This window comes from Bos taurus, chromosome 22 (assembly GCF_002263795.3).
Source record: "Bos taurus isolate L1 Dominette 01449 registration number 42190680 breed Hereford chromosome 22, ARS-UCD2.0, whole genome shotgun sequence".
Lineage (NCBI taxonomy): Eukaryota > Metazoa > Chordata > Mammalia > Artiodactyla > Bovidae > Bos > Bos taurus.
The window spans coordinates 32554637-32578683 of record NC_037349.1 but is presented as its reverse complement, the minus strand read 5'-3'; the positions used below and the strand labels follow the sequence as shown (position 1 = coordinate 32578683).

The window sequence follows — 24047 nt, the reverse complement described above, 5'->3', positions numbered from 1 at the left end:
CCATCAATTTATGAGAAAATTGAAGCTTCATAAGGCTAAGCAACAAACCCCTGGTCACACAGGTGCAAGGGATGTGCAAGGCTGAGGAGTCAGAGCCCTCTGATTCCTAGAGCTGAATTCCTGAGTCTACAAAACATGCTTCTCCCAGGAACTTTCTCTCTTGGTCTGAAAGTTCTGTTACTGGTGGGCAGTCAACAAACCACAGTGAAATGAACAAAAGCCACAAAGGATCTCAAGGTCCTTTTCAGCAAAGACATCCCCAAATACTGCAATGCACGGTTGTAAAAACAAATAATAGCAAACACCTGGAGAACTGCATGGGTCAGATTCACATCAAGACTCGATATTAATACCCCTTTGTTTGTGCTAAAAATTCCTCTTTAATTAACACGGTACCACTCTTGACATTTAGACCTCAATGAACTCCTTCGTTTACACTGGGCTTCCCCGTTGGCTCAGTGGGTAAAGCAGCTGCCTGCCAATGCAGGAGACATAAGAGACGCTGGGGTGGGAATATCCCCTGGAGAAGGAAATGGCCACCCACTCCAGTATTCTTGCCTGAAAAATCCCACGGAGAGAGGAGCCTGGTGGGTTACAGCCCAAAGGGTCGCCAACAGTCAGACATGACTGGGCAAGGAGACACAAGCACGAGAACTCTCCCACTTACAGTCTGGTTCTGCTCAATGGTAACAGCACTTACATATGCAGTAACCTATCAAGCCCAACATAACAAAGAATTTAGGTCCTAAAAAGGACTGAGGAACTAATGGGCTATCTAGAGATCCTACAATAGAGCTCTCTACCCGAGAAAATTCCTTCGCGTCAATGAGACTGCATTCCACTGAACAGCTTCTGTCACTAGAAATCATCTTCCCAAGACCAAATGCTCTTTCCACGGGACGATCAGGAGATGGTACAAAGGGTTCAGGAATTGGCTGCAGCTAAGAAATTCCACACTTAAATCTGAAAACTGTCCAGGATAATTTTTCCCACTTTACCTCAAATCAGGGATGGAAAAAATACATCACACACAGAAGCATGGCCTTACTCCTGGCACTCAGGTGTCTGGAATCTACAATGAGATTATTATACCCAGGGTTTCAGAGTGCAGAGAGGCCATTTGGAAGGGCTTGACTGCCACCTCATGGTTAAAATGTGCATTACCGTCCAAAAAGAGGGCCCACATAATCGCAGCCAAGCTCTAAGCCACTTCTTCCATGACAAGCGTGCTTATGACATCTTATGCCATGCCCCAATAAGCTAACAGAGGAAGACGATATTAAAGTGTCTGGCAATAGCCCTTGGTTGTGAATATAGTATTCTGAAAGACTGGTTTCTCCAAGGCAACCATACCTGATCTGATTATTGCTCTTAGTTTCAAAAAGCAAGTGTTTTTCAAATTCTCTCTCCATTGAGTGTGTATCAGAGAAAACTATATTGTAACTACAAGGAATAGCCTAACACCAGGACTACTTTCTCTATTTTCTTTTCCACCCAACTTCTCTCTTCTCTTTCCTTCTTTCCCTCTCTCCTTCCCTCTTTCCTTTCCTTCCTTTCATCCTTTACTTCCTACATTACCTCTGTTTAAATTCCTTCACAAAGAAAGCCCTATATCCAATCCACCTATTACTTATTAGCTGCGTGGCTTTGGGAAAGTTTCTTAACCTGTTTAAATATCCCAAAGAATGTCTTTTACGTTTGTTAAAAGATTAGAGGTGGGACCAACAAAATATAAAATGGGACAGAGAACTCATATGGCCCACAAAGCCACTCTCACCTTCTACCATATGAAGTACACAGAACTGTCTTCAAGGAGTCTTTAAAACAAATAAAATCTGAATCAAATGAAGCCTTAGCTATAACTTTCTATTGGCAGGCAGTAGAAGAGAGCATGGAACACGCTGAATGGTAACATCGCTCTATGGACGCTGTAAAGGGCCTGGGAGATCCACCCACCGCCACTGCAATGGGAATACTGACCACTGATGGATCACACCAAGCTCCTCTCCAGGAACTGCCTTCAGCTGAATAGAGCTGCCCTGCTGCAGAATACAACCCTCCGGAGAAACGCCAGTATTCAGGGATTCATTGCTATGAGGATCCCCAATGCTTACAATCAGCTCTACAGTGCCCTCCTGTGGCCTCACTTGCAATTGTGTTGCAGCTAGACAGCTCCCTCCACCCCAGTCTGGTCCCTTTACTTCCTTCCAGGTGTCCATCAAGGAGCATCTTCCCCAACAAACCACCTGCATACAAATTTACACCCCATAGTCTGTTCCCCAGGGTACACGACCTGAAACATTTCTCCAGAGTCTCTTTCCAGCATAATAGCTACAGTTCTCCTCTTCAAAGTCAGGCCATTCCTCCTGTTGAGATCCCTTCAATGACTTCCATCTCATCACTTTCAAAGGACAAGAGCCTTGCCATTTGCACACCAGGCCCATTACCTCTTTGACCTTATCTCCTACTCCTCTGCCCCCACACTGGCTTCCTGGCTGTTCCTCAAACATACTGGGTACCCTCCTGCCTCAGGACCTTTGCACATACTATTCCAATCATCCTGGAATACTCTTTGCCAGCTATCTACATTGCTTCCTCCTTTAAGTACTCTAAGTCCTGACTCAAAGGTGACCTCAACAAGGACTTCCCTGACCCTCTACCTAAGCGTGCTGGACTCTACCTCCCCCCAGAGCTCCAGAGCCCTCATTCCTGTTTTAGTTTTGTCCATACCATGCTTGTATCAACATCCAACACACAGTATATTTTCCTTATTTATGTTAATATCTGTCTCCTTCATCAGAACACAAGGGCCATGAAGGCAAGGGCTTTTTTCTGTTCATCTCACTTCTGTATCCCCAGAACCTAGAGTAGAAATGTACACAGTAGTTGCACCATCAATATTTACCACATAATCTGGTATATAAATGTAGGACTATAGATGTGGAATCAGAAGCCATGTGATCTTTAGGGAGGTCCCCTAAACAGCATCTGACTTTTGTCACATTAAAAAATGGGAACAACTAAGTTGAGTTTATACAGATTATGCAATATACCATGAAAGCATCACATAATAAACTGCTAAATAATTATAAGGTACAACTTTTCCTTAAATTGAATTGTCAGTGACCTACTCAATTCATATAATCTGGAGTGACCAGATTGCACACACACAAAAAAAGGTAAACATCTGACATTCAGACACAGAAAATCCTGAAAATAGTCTGGTATTCAAATAAAATATAAAAAGATTTATTCCAAAGCCATATCCCAAATGTACAAACAATGACATGCATCTCTTTCAAAGACTTAATAAAAAGAGCAGTCTTTACATTTAAAATTTTATAACAATTTGAAGACCTTCTTTTGCTTCTATCAAAAAGTCTGATAAAAGTGAATTACATAAAGTACCTAGCGTATTTTCTCATTTCTATAAAACGTACTGTTTCTTTGTGAAATATGCAAATGTAACATTTTATTATGAAATTGTTTTCAATGTCTAAAATTCTTGCTCATCTACAGAATCACATTGCCAAACACTTCTTAAAATGAGGTAAGAAGATAAATGCTGAAACCTGTTTTTTTCAGGCCATTTTTTTTTAGATGTTTCTGCCTCCCTGACTAAACATGCAACATAGCCCTGACAATTCCTTTCACGTGAATGATCTTCTCAGCGGTTACTCAGTATTTTGGACAAAGAACAGCAGCAACACCAATCATTTCAAAAGTCATGTTGTAAGTCTTTTTAAATATTGTAAAGGTCTCAAATCAAAGCTACTGCTACAGTGATTCATTAATTCATTTACAGATATTTTAATAAATATTCCTAAACTCTAGAAGATTGTTGATAATCCTTTAAAGCAGAAGTCAGCAAATGTGTTCTGTAAAGGTCCAGATAATAAACATTTTAGGATTCTCAGGTCACTTGTCTGCTGTATGTTCTTTTTTCTTTTAACTACTCTAAAACATAAAAAAAATTTTAGCTCTGCTGTACTTTGTTAATCCCTTACTTAAAAAAATAGAAGTTGCTAGTCTCTAAATGAGATTACTCAGTGTTAATAAAATGTAAACTTCACATTTTGCAATAAAATAAAACCGTGGTTTCCAACCACTAAATTGAAGGTTCATAAATAGTAAGAAGTGAATCTCACTGAGGGAGTAGGGGTGGCTGTCAGATACTTTTTAATCTATGACACTCTCTTATGGCTTCTTACTCATTTTGAACTGGCTAATTCACGTGTGTCTTTACCCTTTTTTGCCTTTACTTTTTTTATAGGGGAAAAAAAATCTCTACTTGTGGCTAACTTGAAGTTTGCAAAATCAAACACTGGAATAGTTTCATGCTAAAAGAGGTAGACGGATACACACAGGTATATGCACTTACAAATATGTGCACAATGAAACCACTGTTTCATACATAAATGCTCTCCACAGCTAAGAAAGAGCCGGTGGGAACCAGCTAGAAGATACATAAAACCGTTCTAAAGAATGTTCTCATTTGCTTTTATCATACGTGGTTGTTACACGTGGGGAAAACATGATTTGCATATGAAATATATGAATATGAATTAAGGAAACAGCATGATTTATTCAGGTTCTGGATGAATATAACCTGCCGTTGACTATAAGGATATAACAGAGAACTCGTTTGGACTCTGATAAGAATAAAATAGATCTATTTATAATACTGTTTGATCTATAACACAGTCCTATAGCTTGGTACTGAAAACCACAACTCTGTGTGTGTGTGTGTGTGTGTGTGCGTGCGCACACATGTGTGCATGGGTGTGTTGCATGTTTTCCTTTCCAACTATGAACAGTAGTGTGTGTGTGTGCATTGCATGTTTTCCTGTCCAACTATGAACAGTGCTATGAACAAACTATGGCAAATAAATGAGTTGTGATTTTACTCAAACATATCATTATCAAGTTGGAAGCCTCTAAAATGATGATCTCATGGTATTCTACAAAAACACTTACAAATTCTAAAACTAAGAAAGTTGCAAACTTTGGCATCCCTAAGAAAAAAGCTCAATGATACCAGTGAGCCCAGGCCCAATTTTTGAACTATAAAAAGTAAAGTTTTCAGTGCAAAATAGTATTTTGATAAATAGCAATGACACAAAAATCAAACAAAACACTTAAAAGCTATAAAAGACATAAGTAATATCCTGAAGGCACTGTATTGGTATTTTTTTTTTTAAAAAACAAAAAGATGATTTGGGGCTAGGAGATAACAGGCTGTTTTACCTATTTAACTGTGAGGTGAGTCTGGGTGCAGGACTGCTCAAAAACTCCCTTTTGGCAAAAAGACTGAACAGATTTACAACTCATCATGTTTTTTCTTAAATGGCCACTTTGGGTGTTGCAATACATAATCTGCAGCCTGAAGGACAAGGTACATAAATTCTTCTACATCAAAAGAATAGTTGGTAAACTTTGGATGCTCCCCCAGAGTTGGGTGGTGGCCCTGCAAAAATAGCAAAAGACAAATTTGTAAGCTGTTAAGGATGTGATTTTCTGAACAAGAAGAAAATTATTTCACTTTGGTCAAAGCAACTATTTTAATTTATGCTCTACATCAGAGGCTGGCAATTTTTTTCAGTAATAGGCCAGATAGCATGTACTTTCTTCAGCTCTGTGGACCACATAGTCTCCACCACAATTATTCAACACTGCCACTGGAGTACTCAAGGAGCCATAGAAAACATGTGAACAAAAGAGAAGGACTGTGTCCCAATAAAGCTTTATTTATAAAAACGAGTGGAGGGCCAGATATAGCCCACTGGTCTACAGTTTGCAGATCCCGTCTCTAAATAATTTAACAGATCTCTCTAGTCCCAAATTTCATGAAGGTCACTTTTCCACATAAAGACAGAGAATAATTAATTTCCCCTCTCCCACAAGTTTGCAAATATAAAAAATAACAACTTATGATTCCAGAGAACAGTTTTATCTTTGGATTGAAGTTTAAAGACAATTTGCAATTTAATTAGACACTTTAAGCCAATTAAAAAATAAAACAAGATGAGTTCTGTCATTGAACTTTACCTTATCTTGAGGAAAGACTTTGTTCTGCCTTCGCCAAGTGATGTAGTGGACACCTCTCAGCCTAGCCAGGTCCAGGTAACAACGTTCATCTCCACAGTTGTACCTAAGGACACAAGGACATCTGTACATGGGGCTTTGGCCTGGGATTTTTGACCAATCCACAGTTCTTTGGGGAAAAAAATTCACCTCCCAAATATGTTCTTGCAAAATATTGTATAAACAGTAAACAAGAAAGAGAGAGAGATTCATGTTCATAGCAGCAGCATTCACAATAGCCAAAAGGTGAAAAGAATCTGAATGTCTATCAACTGACAAATGGATAAATAAAACATGGTACATAACCATACAAGGAATTATGCTAATAAAAAGGAATGAGCACTGATCCACGCCCCAAAATGGATGAACCTTGAAAACATGACACTAAGTGAAAGCAGCCAGTAAGAAAAAGCCCACGTACTGCATGATTCCACTTCTGTGCAATGTCCATAATTGTAAATCTACAGAGGCAGAAAGGAGATTAGTGGTTTCCAGGGGCTGGGAGAAAGATGGAATGAGAGTAACTGCTGAAGAAGACTGATTTTCCCTGAGGGGCAATGAAAATATTGTAAAATTGTGGTGGTGGTTGCACAACTCTGTCAATATATTAAAAGCACTGAATTATATGATTTATATGAGTGAACTGTAGTATGGTAGATAAATAAAACTGGTTTATAGAAACACACACACACAAGAGTGAAACATTATTTTTTAAACATTTTCATAACTAAATCATCTTAACTTTCAAAAACCAGAACAGGATTAAAGAATGGAGGGGATTTTTATCAACAGGCCTGTGAACTTAATATTAACTCCGAATAACCCCAGCTTGTGCATATGAACATGGCCTTGGGGTGGGTGGGTAACACATTCTCCAAAAGAAACTGATCCCAGGACTGTTGACCTCCAAGGACTGAAATGTCTCAGTGACATTTCTTTTCTTCCTTCCTTTTCCTCTTTCCGCCCCTCTCTCTCAGGGAGAAAGGAAGAACTAAAACAGAACCCACAATGATCTAGCTATTTCTCTAACATATATATTTATTTTTAAAGGTTTTTCAGGGTGTTGAAAGTTCATGACAACTTTTTTTCTAAATAGTCTCTCATTTAAATGCCAAGTTATTTTTGAAATACGACCACAAAATCAAGGTATTTAGATGCAAGGGGAAGAATCCATTAACAGTAATCACGGTTGGTATCCAGAGTAGAATTATTAAAGGAGAGAGGTCCATGTCTCCACAACCACCCACCGAGTTAGAGCAACGCTGTGGGAAAATTACTTTCACCTGAGGCCTCAGTCTCCTGTGTGTGTATATGGAATCAAACAGGCCCATGGAATTGTATGGTGCCTGTGAGCACCAGGCAAAGAGGGTGGCTTATGTTTTGGAGCTGTGTTCTTCACTAGAAGTACAGATACTCAAACCCTCTCTCTTTCATTTTAAGAGAAAACACACGACATAAAATTTGCCATCTTAACCATTTTTAAGTGTAGAGTTCAGTAGTACATACAGCTCACTGTTATAACCAATCACCAGAACACTTTCATCATGCAAAAGTGAAACTCTGTCCTCATTAAACACTAAGTCCCCCTTCACCTCTCCCACCAGTTCGTGACACCCGCCCTTCTACTTTTTGTCTCTATGAATCTGACTTCTCTACGTACCTCATGAAAGTGAAATCATACAGTATTCGTGCTTTTCAGAGTAACATTTCACTTAACATAATGTCCTCAAGGTTCATCCCTGTCACTGCACAAGACAGGATTTCTTTCTTTTGTAAGGCTGAATAGTATTCCACTGGGTACGTTTGTGTCTGCATCACATTTCATTTACCCGTTCCATAGTCAATGGACAACTGAGTTTCTTCCACCACTTGCCTAATAAGATAACACTGCCATGAACATGGGTACGCAACACACAGGTTCTCTTTTCACACAGTCACTACACTGATGGCAGGGAGAGGCTTTCAGTTGACAAGCACACAAGGCTTTCAGGAATGCACTCAGAGGAAGGAAACCACAGATTCACATCTCCTGAATCCTGCTGAGATGGGGGAGGAAAGGGTTATTTGCTTGCTAAGGATGCTAATCGCAGTCTTCAAACTTTTAGGTCTTTTTTTCTTTTCTTTCTAGATGTATATATGATGTGACTTCTTTGTAATAATTAAATATTAAGCCTTTTGAGGCTCTGAATGAAAGTCTCAGCAAGCAGAAAAAGCATTATCAGCTACCTCAATATTAAAGTGTCCCCAAATACTTACAGTTCAAACACCGCAGCCCAGTCTGGAAGGAAAAGCAAATGGGTAAGACCAGCTCCATGCATTCCAATAAATATGTCTGTGTTATGCGTGATTCTCAGCTGATCTAAAAACCCAAGTTCCCTGTGAACATAATGAACAACAAAAGAAAGGGGAGGAGAGGGAAAGTACTGAGTTGAGTAAGCTCACGATTCATGGTAACATTTATACAAGTGTCTTTCCCAGTTAAAAGTACATTTCTTCATGATATTTGCCAATTTCAAGCCTACTTCCATAACTAACAGCTTACTTAATAAATAAACATTTTTTCTAAGTTAAGCTTGCCTTCTTTAAAACTTGCATGTTCTTGTTTTAGAAGGAAACTTTTATACCTGTCTTAAATGGAAGACTAATAACACATGACATAAAACTGTAAAAATGGGTATAATCAAGCTAAAAAACATTATTCCAAGGTAAGTAGGTAACACTACAAGGCAAAGCTCTGATCCCAAGGCTCACTCTTTTTTTAAAAAGTGGAATTAGCAAGCATTACAGTGATGTTATGATATATTTAGCAACCAACTGAAAACTATTTCCTTAAGATCATACAAGAACTTTTCAAAAATAAAACAAATTCTTGCTTGCATGATTTGAGTTATTCAATTGACATCTGTGCACCGCTAAAATTATCTCAGATACCATGAGGGCATTTTCCTGCCTGTGCAACAGATGAATCCACAATTTTATGCGTGCTGGTCTTTGAATTCAAGACACTGAAAGATGTGCAAACTTTGAAACGAAAGTAAGAGGCAAAAGGTCCACGAATCAAGGTAAATTGCAAGTGGTTAAACAGGAGATGATAAGAGTGAACATTGACAGTTTAGGAATCAGTGAACTAAAATGGACGGGAGTGGGAGAATTTAATTCAGATGACTATTATATCTACGACTGTGGGCAAGAATCCCTTAGAAGAAATGGAGAAGCCCTCAGAGTCAACAAAAGGGTCCGAAATGCAGTACTTGGGTATAATCTCAAAAACGACAAAGTGATCTCAGTTCATTTCCAAGGCAAACCATTCAGTATCATAGTAATCCAAGTTTATGCCCCAACCACTAATGCCGAAGAAGTTGAAATTGAATGGTTCTATCTAGACCTACAAGACCTTCTAGAACTAACACCCTAAACAGATGTCCTTTTTATCAGAAGGGACTGGAATGCAAAAGTAGGAAGTAAAGAGATACATGGAGTAACAAAATGAAGCAGGGCAAAGGCTAACAGACTTTTGCCAAGAGAAAGCAGTGGTCATAGCGAACACTCTCTTCTAATAACACACGAGATGACTCCACACATGGATATCACCAGATGGGCAATATTGAAATCAGATTGATTATATTCCTTGCAACTGAAGATGGAGAAGCTCTATAGAGTCAGCAAAAACAAGACTGGGAGCTGACTATGGCTCAGATCATGAACTTCTTATTGCAAAATTCAGACTTAAATTGAAAAAAGTAGGGAAAACCACTAGACCATTCAGGTATGATCTAAATCAAATCCTTTATGATTATATACTGGAAGTGACAAATAGATTCAAGGGATTAGATCTGATAGACAGAGTCCCTGAAGAACTATGGACAGAGGTTCGTGACATTGTACAGGAGGCAGTGATGAAAACCATCCCCAAGGAAAAGAAATGCAAAAAGGCAAAATGGTTGCCTGAGGAGGCCTTACAAATAGCTGAGAAAAGAAGAGAGACAAAAAGCTAAGGAGAAAAGGAAAGAAACACCCATCTGAATGCAGAGTTCTAAAGAACAGCAGGGAGAGATAAGAAAGCCTTCCTAAGTGAACAGTCCAAAGAAATAGAGGAAAACAACAGAATAGGAGAGACTAGAGACCTCTTCAAAACAATGAGAGACACCAAGGGAACATTTCATGCAAAGATGGGCACAATTAAGGACAGAAATGGTATGGATCTAACAGAAGCAGAAGATATTGAGAAGAGGTGGCAAGAATACACAGAAGAACTGTACAAAAAAGATCTTCATGACCCAGATAACCACGATGGTGTGACCACTCACCTAGAGCCAGACATCCGGAATGTGCAGTCAAGTGGGCTTTAGTGGAGGTGATGGAATTCCAGCTGAGCTATTTCAAATCCTAAAAGATGATGCTGTGAAAGTGATGTACTCAATATGCCAGTGAATTTGGAAAACTAAGCAGTGGCCACAGGACTGGAAAAGGTCAGTTTTCATTCCAATCGCAAAGAAGGGCAATGCCAAAGAATGCTCAAACTACCGCACAATTGCACTCATCTCACACACTAGCAAAGTAATGCTCGAAATTCTCTTCAACAGTACATGAACCAAGAACTCCCAGATGTTCAAGCTGGATTTAGAAAGGCAGAAGAACCGGAGAACAAATTGCCAACATCTGTTGGATCATAAAAAAAGCAAGAGAATTCCAGAAAAACATCTACCTCTGCTTTATTGGTTACACTGAAGTCTTTGACTGTGTGGATCACAACAAACTGTGAGAAATTCTTAAAGAGATGGGAATACCAAACCACCTTTTTCCTCCTGCAAAATCTGTATGCAGGTCAAAAGGCAACGAACGGTTAGAACTGGACATGGAACAACAGACTGGCTCAAAACTGGGAAAGGAGTAGGTCAAGGCCATATATTGTCACCTTGCTTATTTAACTTATATGCAGAGTACCTCATGTGAAATGTCAGGTTGGACGAAGCACAAGCTGGAATCAAGATCTCTGGGAGAAATATCAATAATCTCAGATATGTAGACAACACGACCCTTATGGCAGAAAGCAAAGAGGAACTAAATAGCCTCTTGATTTGGCCACCTGATGCTGAGAGTTGCCTCACTGGAAAAAACCCCGCTGCTGGGAAAGACAGAAGGCAGGAGGAAAAGGGACACAGAGGACGAGATTGTTGGAATGCATCACTGACTCAATGGACATGAGTCTGAGCAGGCTCCAGGAGATGGTAAAGGACAGGGAGGTCCAGCGTGCTGCAGTCCATGGGGTCGCAAAGAGTCTGACACCACTGAGTGACTGAACAACAAGAACAACAGCCAAAAAAGTTCACTGAAGTGAGGCTGGGAAGAAATGCTGGACAGAGTCTAATACTCTGATAAATAAAATAGAATCCAATCTCTGAGTCCCACCCACCCAAAGTGAAGAAAAATAAATGAACAAGATCTGTTTGCTCAAAGAAGGGGAAGCGACTTTCCTCTTCATCAGCTTCTCCTCTTTGAAGAGCTTCCTTTCAGGATGGAACAGAAATCCCGCACCTGCACGAGGGAAGGAAGACAAAGGCACCACGTGCGTCTCACACGAGGTACATGTGCCTCAGTTTCCCCGGGACGCCCACTGACACTGAGGGGAACAAGGGGCACTTGTCCAGGGAACACATCTGTGACTGGTCATTTCTGGGAAATGCCTATAGATCAAAACTCACAAAGCTCAACTATTATGTTTCTATCGCATCCCTCAGGTTGGCAAGGTCTGAATTTACTGTCACTAACCCTGGGCTCTCTTCTTGCCTCTGCACTTCCTCAGGTGGCAGTGAGGATTACCATCGGGTTAGTGTCACCTGTCAGACAGAAATAGCTTCAGAAACTTCACAAGACTCTTGAAAGAGGAAGATGAGCCAGAGCAAGGAAAGCATTAAGAATACGTGTCAGTGCTCGCAGACTTAGATTAACGAACTTATGGCTGTTGGTGAGAAGGGACAGTTGGGAAGATCATGTATGGACGGTTATACTAAAATGGATAACCAACAAGGACCTACCATACAGCACATGGAACTCTGCTCAGTGTTATGTGGCACCATGGATAGGAGGGGAGTTTGGGGGAGAAGGATATATGTATATGTATGGCTGAGTCCCTTTGCTGTCCACCTGAAACTACCACAATATTGTTCATCGGTTCTACCCCAATACAAAATAAAAAGTTTAAACGTTGGGGGGAAAAAAGACTAAGTCTCAACAAACAGCTGCTGTTCTTGCAACTGCTATTTATTTGTACTTAGTGTCTGCTGTTGGGACATGGCCATGCTTCCTCCATAACTGTCTTCCTACTTTTAAGCCTAGTGATCCGTTCATGGCAGGTACCTGACAAAGACTTGTGTAAATGAACAAACGTGTAACGAATGAGGTGCTAAATGCCCAGGCTTACTAATAAGTTTAAACCGAACCATGTCAGGCACTGTATGTTGGTAAATGTGTACTTTTTAACACAGAAAAAAGCTGTTAAATGTGGAAAACAACACTATGACTGTGGGTGGGTGAACAGGAGAGAGAAAAGTTTTCATTTTCCTTTGGAACTTTTCTATACTGCTTGACTTTTTCAATCAAGAACATGTATCACTTTTATAGCCCTATAGTTTCTACATCAACAGGGGTTACGTAGACAGGGGTTACATAACATATAACATATGATATAGTATGTGTATCAACAGGGGCTACATAAATGGTAAATTCTATCTTTCTAACTTTTTACTTGTGTTAGAATTTTAAAGAAAATGTAAAAAAAAAATTTCTTTTTAATTTTTAGCCTCACCCCACAGCATGTGAGACCTTGGGTCCCCAGCCAGGGATCTAACCCATACCTCCAGCATTAGAAGGCAGAACCACTGGGGAAGTCCCCAAAATGTAAATATTTTATAAGATTTTTTTTTAAACCTCATACTGTTCAATGAACCTCAAATTATTTCCATATGACTAATCTTAGCCCAGAAGATGAAACCCAGCTGCTAACAGGGCAATTCAGATTTATGCCATTTTTTAAAATTTGGAAGTACTTGCTAGTTTTAAGATTTTTTTTTTTAATGTGGACCATTTTTAAAGTCTTTATTGAATTTGTTGCAATATTGCTTCTGCTTTATGTTTTGATTTTTGCGGGCCACAAGGCATGTAGGATTTAGCTCCCCAACCAGGGATTGAACCAGCAGCCCCTACATTAAAAGGTGAAGTCTTAACCACTGGACCGCCAGGGAAGTTTCCCAGTTGCTGACTTTAGAAATTCAGAAATTTCAAATGAAAATAGGATTCATCACTTCTCTTTAAAAAGGGATAGTGTGGCAACATCAGGCCTGTCATAGCGGAAGAACTTCCGCCCACTAGACTTGGCGTCCTCACCTGCCCACTTCATTCACTGATGGTATCTGCTTGTCCCTTCCAGATCCACAGTGCCAACACCTCCCATTCACAAAGCCCTCCCTCCTCTCCCCGCCAAAGGATGAGGAGGCTCCTCCTTCATCCAAGCCAAAGAGGACAGGATCTGCCCAAGACTGGATTATTACTTACTTATACTTATAATCAACAATCTGGACCTCAAATGTAGATACTGTTTTCAGTGCATTTACAAGCTGGGGGAAAAAAGAAATATATTTAGAATTTCTTTTCCTTCCTTCTCTTCAGTTTTATTTACCTTGAAGTCCTCAAATTTCTTATTTTTCATGTAAAGTTATGTTTCAAGTATTAAATCCCCTTTATATTTTCATACAAATATGTTTCAGTTTTAAACCTTAACTGAGTTCAAGTGCAGGCTCCACCTCTGCATTTTAGGGAGGAACATACCACCTTCCTAAAATTGCTCTGCACTGGGCTGCTATGAGGATGAAAGGAGAAAATTCATAAAAGCAAAGGGCTTGTCATAGACACACGTGAAATGTTACCTTTTAGCTACCGTTATTCTAATAGTTAGTCCCTCAACTTTCAATCTGTATTCACTGGGCACCGACTTTGTTTCAGAATTTTCTTCCTACCCAATATATCATTTCAGACAAACACCTAGTGCTTTGGAACCTCATCCACCAAAAATACTAAACTCCTGGCAGAAAAAAATTTCAACATCTCTACATAGAAAAACAACTATACTTTTAGCAAAGAGAAAACAACTAAGCTCGATTAATTCATCATCACATCAAAAGCATCGCCATGGTTCTCTAGGTCCCTCACAAATAAGCCATCTTAACCCAATACCTCGGATCACTGCTTTTCAGAAGCATTTTGTATTTGTATCCTGCCTTCTCATGTGTACACTCTGATTGCAACAACAACAGGTACAGAAGCATCACTGACTCTGCACTGAAATCATGCTGGCATTTCCAAGTGCTTTAGGTATATGTCACTTCCTGCTCACAAATACCATACCAAGGAAGTATTATATTATACCCATTTCATAAATGATGTACTGAAGTCTTAGAGAAGGTAAACAACTTTCCCAGGATCTCCCGTATAGCAAGTGGCAGGGCCAAAACTAAATCTAGGTCATCTGACCCCAGAACCTGCGTTCTTCGCTAGTGCACTTCCAGTCTATCGCTTATAAAAAGCAACCAGCAGTGGCCCAAATCCAATCCCATCCCCCATCACACACTCACAGAGTTATAAAGTAGAAGTTTCTCTCAGTGGCCAGTCCCTGGACGCCCACAGATACACTGTTTATAGCAAGTAATTGAAGGAGTGAGGAGAGATTAGAATTCCACTTTCCAGGGGAGAATTAATCAGAGGGCATGAGCCCCTGTCTTATAATGAGATGGGCCTACTTAAAAGGAGTCACATGTCTCCAAGGATCCCGAAGGAAGTGTGCTTTTTTCCATGATTTCTAGTCAGACCAGAGACATGGCCATATCCCTTCCGGAATGATTGCTCTAACCTTGAGTCTGGGCAAGACTGCATGAACCATCATTTAAAGAGGGTATCTAGGTTTTGTTATCTATTCACGAGTCAAGGAAAAGGGAAAAGTGCTTTCTTCTCTGCCTGGGAGTTCAGGGACACCAATTCTGGGAGCAAAGCAACCAGTTGGGCACACGATGGCTTGGGGTTGGAGCTAAATGACCAAATCCTGCCTTAGGGCAAGAGCATCCAGGCAACCTGCGGGGCTGGATGTGAGAACGTGGAGGGCTGCAGAGCAGCACCCACTGGTGGCACCTTTCCACTGGACTTTGCTCCAGCAGTTGACCGACGGACAGGGAAGGAAAGTGGTTAGCCTCCGCCCCCATGAAGCTGGGTTACAGCTATGGAGTGTTCTCTGCCTATGAAGTAGGCTCCCTTCCCTCCCCCACCCCGCCCCGTTACTCTGCTCACCAGCTGGGTGAACTTGGGCATGTTTTTTTAACCTCCAAGGTTCAGTGTTCTCGTTTAGAATGGAGAACAATAATAAAACACTGATATTATTGGTCTGCTTGGAGAGTTGAAGGACAGGCAGAGGGAACACATGCTTGGCACATACTTGCATCCAAAACGTGCTACCTTTCCAATAAGTACTACTCATCTGCCTACTAATGACGCATCTCATCTGTCCACCCCTCAGTGCATTACTTGATACATTTTTATTTCCAGGTCTTTAAAACATACATACACACGCTGTTCATTTCTTCCATCCACAGAGCTTACAATCGATGCCTCATCACACCATATGTTCATGTCCTCCATAATCCATATGTGTCTCAAAAAGAGATGCTAATTACACAATTTGGATCAGCCTCTTAGGCATCCAAATTAACTTGTGCCAAACATTTTACCCATCAAAAGCTGCCCCCAAATTCCCTCCCATCTCAAGTCCACTGAAGTGCTTAGGCTAACAGTCCAGGAGTTCATGCCTGATCCTCACTACCTCTCCTGGCCTCACCGAGGCTATAACTTTACACTCCCACACGCAGTGTCATAGGCCCTATCTCCAAGATATATCCCGAAACCATTTATCTTGTCATTCCCTCCTGTCCTCCCCTTCATCTAAGCTCTTATCGGAGCAACAGCTCTTAATCAATCTCCCTGATTCTATTCTTGCAGCCAGAGTGATTTACAAATAAATAAAGAAGTCAGTTTCATGCCTCTCTATTTGCTACTATGACAAATTACTACACACTTATCATCTTAAAACAACACAATTTATCCTCTTACAGTTCTGTAGCACAGAAATTTGACACACAGAGACAGAAGTCTCAGTGGGATGAAATCAGGGTGTACACAGTGCTGCACTCCTTGTGGAATCTCTAGGGGACAATCCTTGTCTTTTCCAGACATCTAGAAACCTTACTATTGCAAGCACATTGCCCTGTGCTGCTGTTGCAGGGAGCCTTCCATTGCAATCTTGTTGAAATTAAGTATAAGTTATGAATTGACATTGTTGAAATGAGTCGGGAAGCATAAAAGGGGAACAATTTCTAAGATACCCATGAAAAGGATAAGGACTTTTCCAACTTCATCTGCTGCTGGAGGCCACAGTCTTGCTACACTCCATCTACCATCTGCCCAAAGATATTCGCTCAGCTGCTAGTTTGTCCAGAGACAAAACGCCTGGCAATCCATGGCAGCAAAGGCAGGACTCGGGCAGTTTTGTCTCTGTTTCCACTCTCAGTTAGTGCAGAGGAACGTCTATAGTAAGGCAGGGCTCATTTAGTAATGTCTGGCTTGATGATTTCCAGTAGAAATCTAATAAATGAACTGGGTGCAGCCATCAAAATATTCTAAAAGCTAATAATTCCAAACCAAAGCATTTAGTAGGATATGAAAAAAAAAGCACATTACTCATAGGAAGTTAAATTCAATATGTCACTATTAAAAATGCCTACCAAAAACTGACCTCATTTTGGTTCAGTATTTTCCGATACTCTGTGCTCCGTGCGAGAATGGTCACTCGAATTTTTCCACCCTGTGAAAAAGGCAAAATATTGCTGTGTATGCCTGGACAGACAAATAAATAAAACTTAAAATGGGATTTTCACCAAGAGATAAAACTCAATAAGGACATCTTTATGGGACTTTTTGTTTTCCTTTTAGCCTGATTTCTTCACAGTTCTCCCAGGGGATAAAAATGTACTCACTTTAGCCACAGAAGGCAAAATGCATTCATTACACTACTTCTGTTTGGGTATATTTGGGGGCAGAGGATATGTGGGCTGGGTGAGAGCTTGGGAGAGGAAGGGAAGAGATAGGGAAAGGAAAAGGAAAAAAAAAGTACATTCTTCCACTATCTCTTAGTTTATCAAAATTTCCTAGGTTATTGACATCTGATTTCAAATTACTCCAGGTCAGAATTTCTGGTTAATCCAGAAAACACTGTCTGCTGATGATCTCCTTTTTCTGTAAAGATGATATTGACTTTTATCAGGGGGTGAAAAGTCGAGCCTACCTCAGAAACCATAACGCAGCCATTACCTTGGGACCCTCTTGTGTGATGTTCAGTCTATGCAGTACATGCTGGGAAAATGCCCTGAATAACCCGGTATTTTGACACCCAGAAATCTACAATAAAAAACAATATTTCCTATTACAATGAGTAATTTCTGCATTGCTATTTAAGATGTTCTCAAGTTATACATAAGTACTATCTTAATGGCCATCATCAAAAAATCTACAAACAATAAATGCTGGAGAGGACATGGAGAAAACGAGGCCCTCCTACACTGTTGGTGAGAATGTAAACTGATACAGTCATTATGGAAAACAGTATGAAGAGTCCTTGAAAAACTAGCAATAAATCTATCATCAGTTCAGTTCAGTTGCTCAGTCCAACTCTTTGCCACCCCATGGACTGCAGCATGCCAGGCTTCCCTGTCCATCAGCAACTCCCAGAGCTTGCTCAAACTCATGTCCATCAAGTCAGTAATGCCATCCAACCATCTCATCCTCCATCATCCCCTTCTCCTACTGCCTTCAATCTTTCCCAGCATCGGGTCTTTTCAAATAAATCAGTTCTTTGCATCAAGTAGCCAAAGTATTGGAGCTTCAGCGTCAATTCTTTCAAAGAATATTCGCCCATTCCAGTCCATTTTAGTTCACTGATTTCTAAAATGTTAATGTTCACTCTTGCCATCTCCTTTTTGACCGCTTATAATTTACCATCGATTCATGGACCTAACATTCCAGGTTCCTATGCAATATTGCTCTTTACAGCATCAGAATTTACTTCCATCACCAGTCCGGGTCTAGGTCATCTACCATATGACCTAGCAATCCCACTACTGGGCATATACCCTGAGAAAACCACAATTCTAAGACACATATACCCAATGTTCACGGTGGCAATATTTATAATAGCCAAAGCACGGAAGCAATCTAGATGTCCATCAACAAATGAATGGATAAAGATGTGGTACCTACATACAATGGAATGAAAAGGAATGCATTTGAGTCAGCTGTAGTAAGGTAGATGAATCTAGAGCCTCTTATACAGAATGAAGTCAGTCAGAAAAACAAGTATTATATATTAACGGATATATGGAATCTAGGAAAATGGTACTGATGAACCTAGCAGAGAATGGACTTGCAGACATACCAGGGGAAGGTGAGAGTGGTATGAACTGGGAAAGCAGCAATAACATACATTCACTATCACGTGTAAAACAGACAGACAGTGGGAAGTTGCTACATAACACAGGGAGCCCAGTCTGGCACTCTGTGATGACCTAGAAGGGTGGGATAAGGGGAGGGCAGGGAGGCTCAAAAGGGAGGGGATGTGTATATGTGTGTGTGTGTGTGTGTGTGTGTATATATATATATATATACATAAAACTATGTGTGTGTGTGTATGTGCATATATATATATATATAAAACTATGTGTGTGTGTATGTGCATATATATATATAATTATGACTGATTCACATTGTTGTGTGGCAAAAACCAATACAACATTGTAAAGCAAATTTCCACCAATTAAAAAAAATTTAATTTTTTCTTTTAAATGTTATCTTAAAATCCACCAAGAATCAATTCTCTGGATATGACTGTCAACCACAGATGACATGCTTACCAGAGGGGTGTTATAGAATAGCCCGTATCTCATCCGGGGAAGTAAGGAAAAAATAGCTTCTTTAAAACATACCTAAGAATGGAGATATTTTAAAAGGTAAGAGAATTACAATCTGCATCCTTCACACCAAAACAGCAATTTTTTTATAGAAAAAATTAATCTCTATTTTGCATTAAAATATTTTGATTAGCTAATTATTTCAATCAAATGGCATTCGTATTTTCAGAAAAGTTATGGGGAAAAGTTTTTAAAAGCTACGTGGTTAAAATAATCATGACAATTCTAGTTATTACAAAGAAACTAAGGAGTTAGAAATCAATGATAATAGCTCATAGAAACCCAGATTAAATATTCATTTGATGAGTGAGTCATTGATAATGACAGTTATTTACAGGCATTTCAGTAAAGCTTCCAGTACCCTTTTGGCGTCATAAGTTTTCAAATGTATAACATCATAATCAGTAAATGCTTTCCACGTGTCGGAGAACAGGTCACCATATCCATAGGAGCTCTGAAAGTGGAAACAAAGTAAGTTAGGGAATGTGGCTAAACCTGGCTTTTCAAAAACATCAGAAAACACTTGAATTAGCTTGTTAGTGAACCAACAACCTGAAACACAGTTCATAAAACCCATAGAAGAAAAATGAATTTTCATCTTGGGCCTGAGCAAGTCCCTAATTTGATGGAATAGCATCAGAAATAATCATCACAATTATAATCTCAGTCTGCTAAAAATGTTTTGTTTTCCTACCCTAGCCCTTTTTATTCTCATGTCCTTAAAACTGGAATCATTGTGCGGTTTTTTTCCTGTGAATTTTCTATCCAAACCACACAACACATAGACACATTACCTTTTGTCCACACCAGAACATGCACAGGGAGCAAAACTCATCAGAGCAGACAGAATGCACTTTTGGAAAGAAATCTGAGCGCTTATGGAATCTAGAAACATGGTACTGATGATCCTATTTACAGAGAAGAAAAGGAGATGCAGATGTACAGGCAGGACTGGTAGGCACAGAGGGGGAAGGAGAGGGTAGGACAAATTGAAGAAGGAGCACTGACATATATTACGCACTATCATATGTAAAACATTACCTAGTGGGAAGCCGCTATATAACACAGGGAGCCTAGCCTGGCACTCTGTGATGACCGAGATGGGTGGGATGTCAGGGAGACGGAGGCTCAAGAGGGAGAGGACACACACACACACACACACACACACAGTTATTACTGATTCATGTTAACATATGGCAGAGACCACCACAACATTGTAAAGCAATTATCCTCCAAGGAAAAAAAAATCTGAGAGTAAGAAAATGCTTTGGAAGTTTTAACATTAAAAATATAATGTTAAAAAATATATATAATGTTAGTAACTCTAGGAAATGATCTCCCTATTGATTAATGAGTAATATTTGATAATTCCCTTTGACATTAATCAGAGTAATGGCAATAGTATCTTGCATACTTCCTACATCCCAGGCACTGTTTTAAGAACTTGACATTATTAACACATTAAACCACTGCACTAACTTCATGAGTGAGGGAATACCATTATCCCTATTTTACAGATGAGGAAACTGAGACAAAGTTAAAGTAATCTACCTGAACTGTAGAGCTGCTGGGTTTACAGAGCTGGGATTAAATCCAGTCTATTTGGTTCCAGACTCCATACGTGTAACCTGTATATGGCAGAACTAATTCTTTCTGGACACTTACCAAATGCATTTCATTTTTGAAAAGTAGAAATTAATTACTACTCCATCAGCTGAAGGAAGTAGATCAATTTATATAAAAATGGTAGAATTTAGATGGAAAAACTCAGCCAAAAGAAATAGGAAATACACACTGTAGGGTTACATTCAAGGTCTCCAGCTGGTTACACATGATATTCATTATGTCCATGTCTTTTTATCTTTACAGCATTCTTTTTTTTTCAGATTTTGAAAATTTTATATTGCACATATTAGAGTCATTTCAAAGGTATTGAGAACTGTTAGATGTGAAGATAAAAAATAAAAATTCTTTGCTTCAGTGGGTCTCCAGTGCTGTTCTAATAAAGGCCCTTCTCAACACCATCAAAAATTACATGTTCCTGTTTTGGTTCAATAATAAATAAAGGGTAATTAAAGAAGTGATTCTAGGCAGTTTCCTGAGATAAAATACTTGTGATGAAATAAGTAAAATTTAATAATAAAATACAGTGATCCTGACTGGTCCCTTTTCAGAGATGGCATGTGTTATTCAGTAGTAACCACCTCGAGAAGCTTCTTTTTCCACATCCCTCAAATTCAAATGATTTGCCACAGAGGAAGGAGGGACTTTTCCAGTCTTATGTTGAAGAATATTTGTACAGTCTTAAGATGACATAAAATTTCCTCCTGTGTATATCTCAAATGTAAGACAATCTATGACTTAGAAATTCCCCTTTTAAGAATCTGCCCTTCAGAAATTCTAGGATGACTGTGTAAAGATACATGTATATGAAAAAGATGTTCAGGACAGAATTTCTGTAAAGAGCAAAGAACTGGAAACAAATTAAATGTGTTCAGAGTAGGGGCAGAGGGAAATACATGCACTAAGGCATTTCTGGTGGCTCAGGCAGTAAAGAATCCACCCACAATGCGGGAGATCCAGGTTCAATCCCTGGGTTGGGAAGATCTCCCCTGGAGGAGGGCATGGCAACCCACTTCAGTATTCTTGCCTGGAGAATCCCATGGACAGAGGAGCCTGGTGGGCTACAATCCATGGGGTCGAAGAGTCAAGACTCGACTGAGTGATTTCACATTATATATATATGCTGCTGCTGCTGCTGCTGCTAAGTCACTTCAGTCATGTCCGACTCTGTGTGACCCCATAGACAGCCTCTTAGGAGGCTCCCCTGTCCCTGGGATTCTCCAGGCAAGAACACTGGAATGGGTTGCCATTTCCTTCTCCAATGCATGAAAGTGAAAAGTGGAAGTGAAGTCGCTCAGTCGTGTCCGACTCTTAGCGACCCCGTGGACTGCAGCCTACCAGGCTCCTCCGTCCATGGGATTTTCCAGGCAAGAGGACTGGAGTGGGGTGCCATTGCCTTCTCCATTATATATATATATACATCCTAATGTAAGTCCTTGTATAAGTGTTGTATAAAGATGTGTTTACATTTATTAAAATAAAGTCTTGCAATGGATTCTCACATATGCTAACCACAATTAACCTTCAAAGGAAATGGAATTCGAGGAGATAAGGGAAACTTAAAAAAAAAAAAAAAACTTTATATATTTCTGGGTTCACTGAACTCATTATAACTTGGTCTTAGTTGTATAATTAAAAATAGTAATAATAAAGCTCTAGTACACTTCTCAGCACAAGGAAAGGCGGAAAGCCTGCAGTAAGCCCCCTGGTGCTCCTTGTGTAAGAGCAATCCTGCCAGAAATGCGTCTGCAGGAGTGACCCGGGTGCATGGCTCCAGGTCAGCAGTTACACTGCCAAGCTCTGTGCAGGTGAGACAGGCGGCCTCAGACGCTTCCTTGTGGGCAAAGTCTGTAAACTGATCTGAAGTGCAGATCACCACCAGCTCCCAACTCCTCCTCGGGGCACATAGCTTGTCCAGGGCCACAAAGACTGATTCCAGAACAACACCATCCACCGCAGCGGGGTTCAACTCATGTCAGCCTAGGGTGGCAGAGCTGCTTCCCTCAAGGCCTTCCCAGCAAGAGAGAACCAGGTGGCAGCCACAGGACACCTCACCACCACTCCCAACCTCCCTACAGGTCTCTGGGGGCCTCCAGCAAAAGAGAACCAGGTGGCAGCCACGGGACACCTCATCCCACCCACATCCTCCCTACAGGCTTCTGGGGGTCTCGATTCTGACACAACCTGGTACTTGCCTGTCCTGAGACCCTGACTCAGCCACGAGCAAAGCCCTCTCTGACCAAGAAAACAGGTTCTAAATGGATCACAGAGAGGAGCAGAGGAAGGAGGTCACATCAGGGCGGCCAACTTGCTCGACTAAATGCACTCTGTGAGTACAGGGCAGTCGAGGTCAGGCTGCACAAACATCATGTGTCCCATTAACTGAGTAACTGGGGAGCCCCAAGGTGGCCATGCACCTTATTCACTCCACCCCAGCAGGCGTAGAGAAGGGGAGAGGCTGTAGACGCTGGCTCAGTTTAGTTTACTCCACTAGAGGAAGACACAGAAAAGCATGCAACGAGATACAAGGAAGCTTCTGGAAAACTTTCCGTCAACTTAACAAGATCTTCAGGGAAGTACAGGGAGACGAGGAAGCACTGTGGTTGCAAGGCACAGGTCTGGGGACGACTGCTTAGATGGGAACCCTGACTCCACCCCTTACCGACTGTGTTGTCTTAGAAATACTACCACCTCAGCTTCCTCATCTCTAAAATAAACAAATAAAAACCCTGGCCCACGAGAGTTGTGAGCATTATGAGAACATCAGATGCAAATGAAAAATAAAAAAACCACAACAACCCTGAGTTAATCATTCAGAGCTACAGGGAGTCTGTGCATGGGACCTAGAAACCACAACCATATACAAAAAGAGGAAACAAAGGGACAGCAGATCCCTTTGCTCAGAAAAACATTTCTAAGAAATAGAACTGTGTGGCAGCAAAACTGAAACACAAGAGGGAAGTGAAAACACATACAAAAAAGGAAAGCAAAAAGTGACCATTAAGTTGCTGAAAATGTTAGAAACAGTTCTCATCAGGCTTGAAATCAAACTATAGGGCTAGGGAGCCATGATGATGAAACCTCTCATCACAGCTCTGCTACCAGCCCCCTATCAGCAAAGAAAGTGTTAGCAAAACAGTTCCCCTTCTGCAAGACAACCTGACCTCAGTTCACAGTGCAGCTCTGCCCTCTGGAACTGGACAGCATGCCTCCACCGTGTGCTAGGGGCCATGGCTTGTGATTCTAAGACATCTGATGGGTACACTGAGTGTGGAGGCGACA

At 40.5% G+C, this 24047-nt stretch overlaps 1 protein-coding gene across 5 annotated transcripts in view; it reads right to left on the bottom strand.

Annotated features, from left to right (window-relative positions):
- Positions 1-3227: 3227 nt before the first annotated feature.
- EOGT (EGF domain specific O-linked N-acetylglucosamine transferase) overlaps positions 3228-24047 on the bottom strand; it is a 41782-nt gene continuing 20962 nt past the window's right edge. For all 5 annotated transcript variants that reach the window (XM_059879574.1, XM_005222641.5, XM_005222638.5 and 2 more), the window contains 8 exons: positions 19504-19596; positions 19086-19157; positions 17491-17577; positions 16916-16984; positions 13636-13697; positions 8341-8460; positions 6049-6151; positions 3228-5467 (listed from right to left, as the gene is read on the bottom strand). In XM_059879574.1, the coding sequence (XP_059735557.1) occupies positions 5321-5467; positions 6049-6151; positions 8341-8460; positions 13636-13697; positions 16916-16984; positions 17491-17577; positions 19086-19157; positions 19504-19596 (753 nt within the window). In that variant the 3' untranslated portion in view covers positions 3228-5320. The remainder of the gene's footprint in view (positions 5468-6048; positions 6152-8340; positions 8461-13635; positions 13698-16915; positions 16985-17490; positions 17578-19085; positions 19158-19503; positions 19597-24047) is intronic.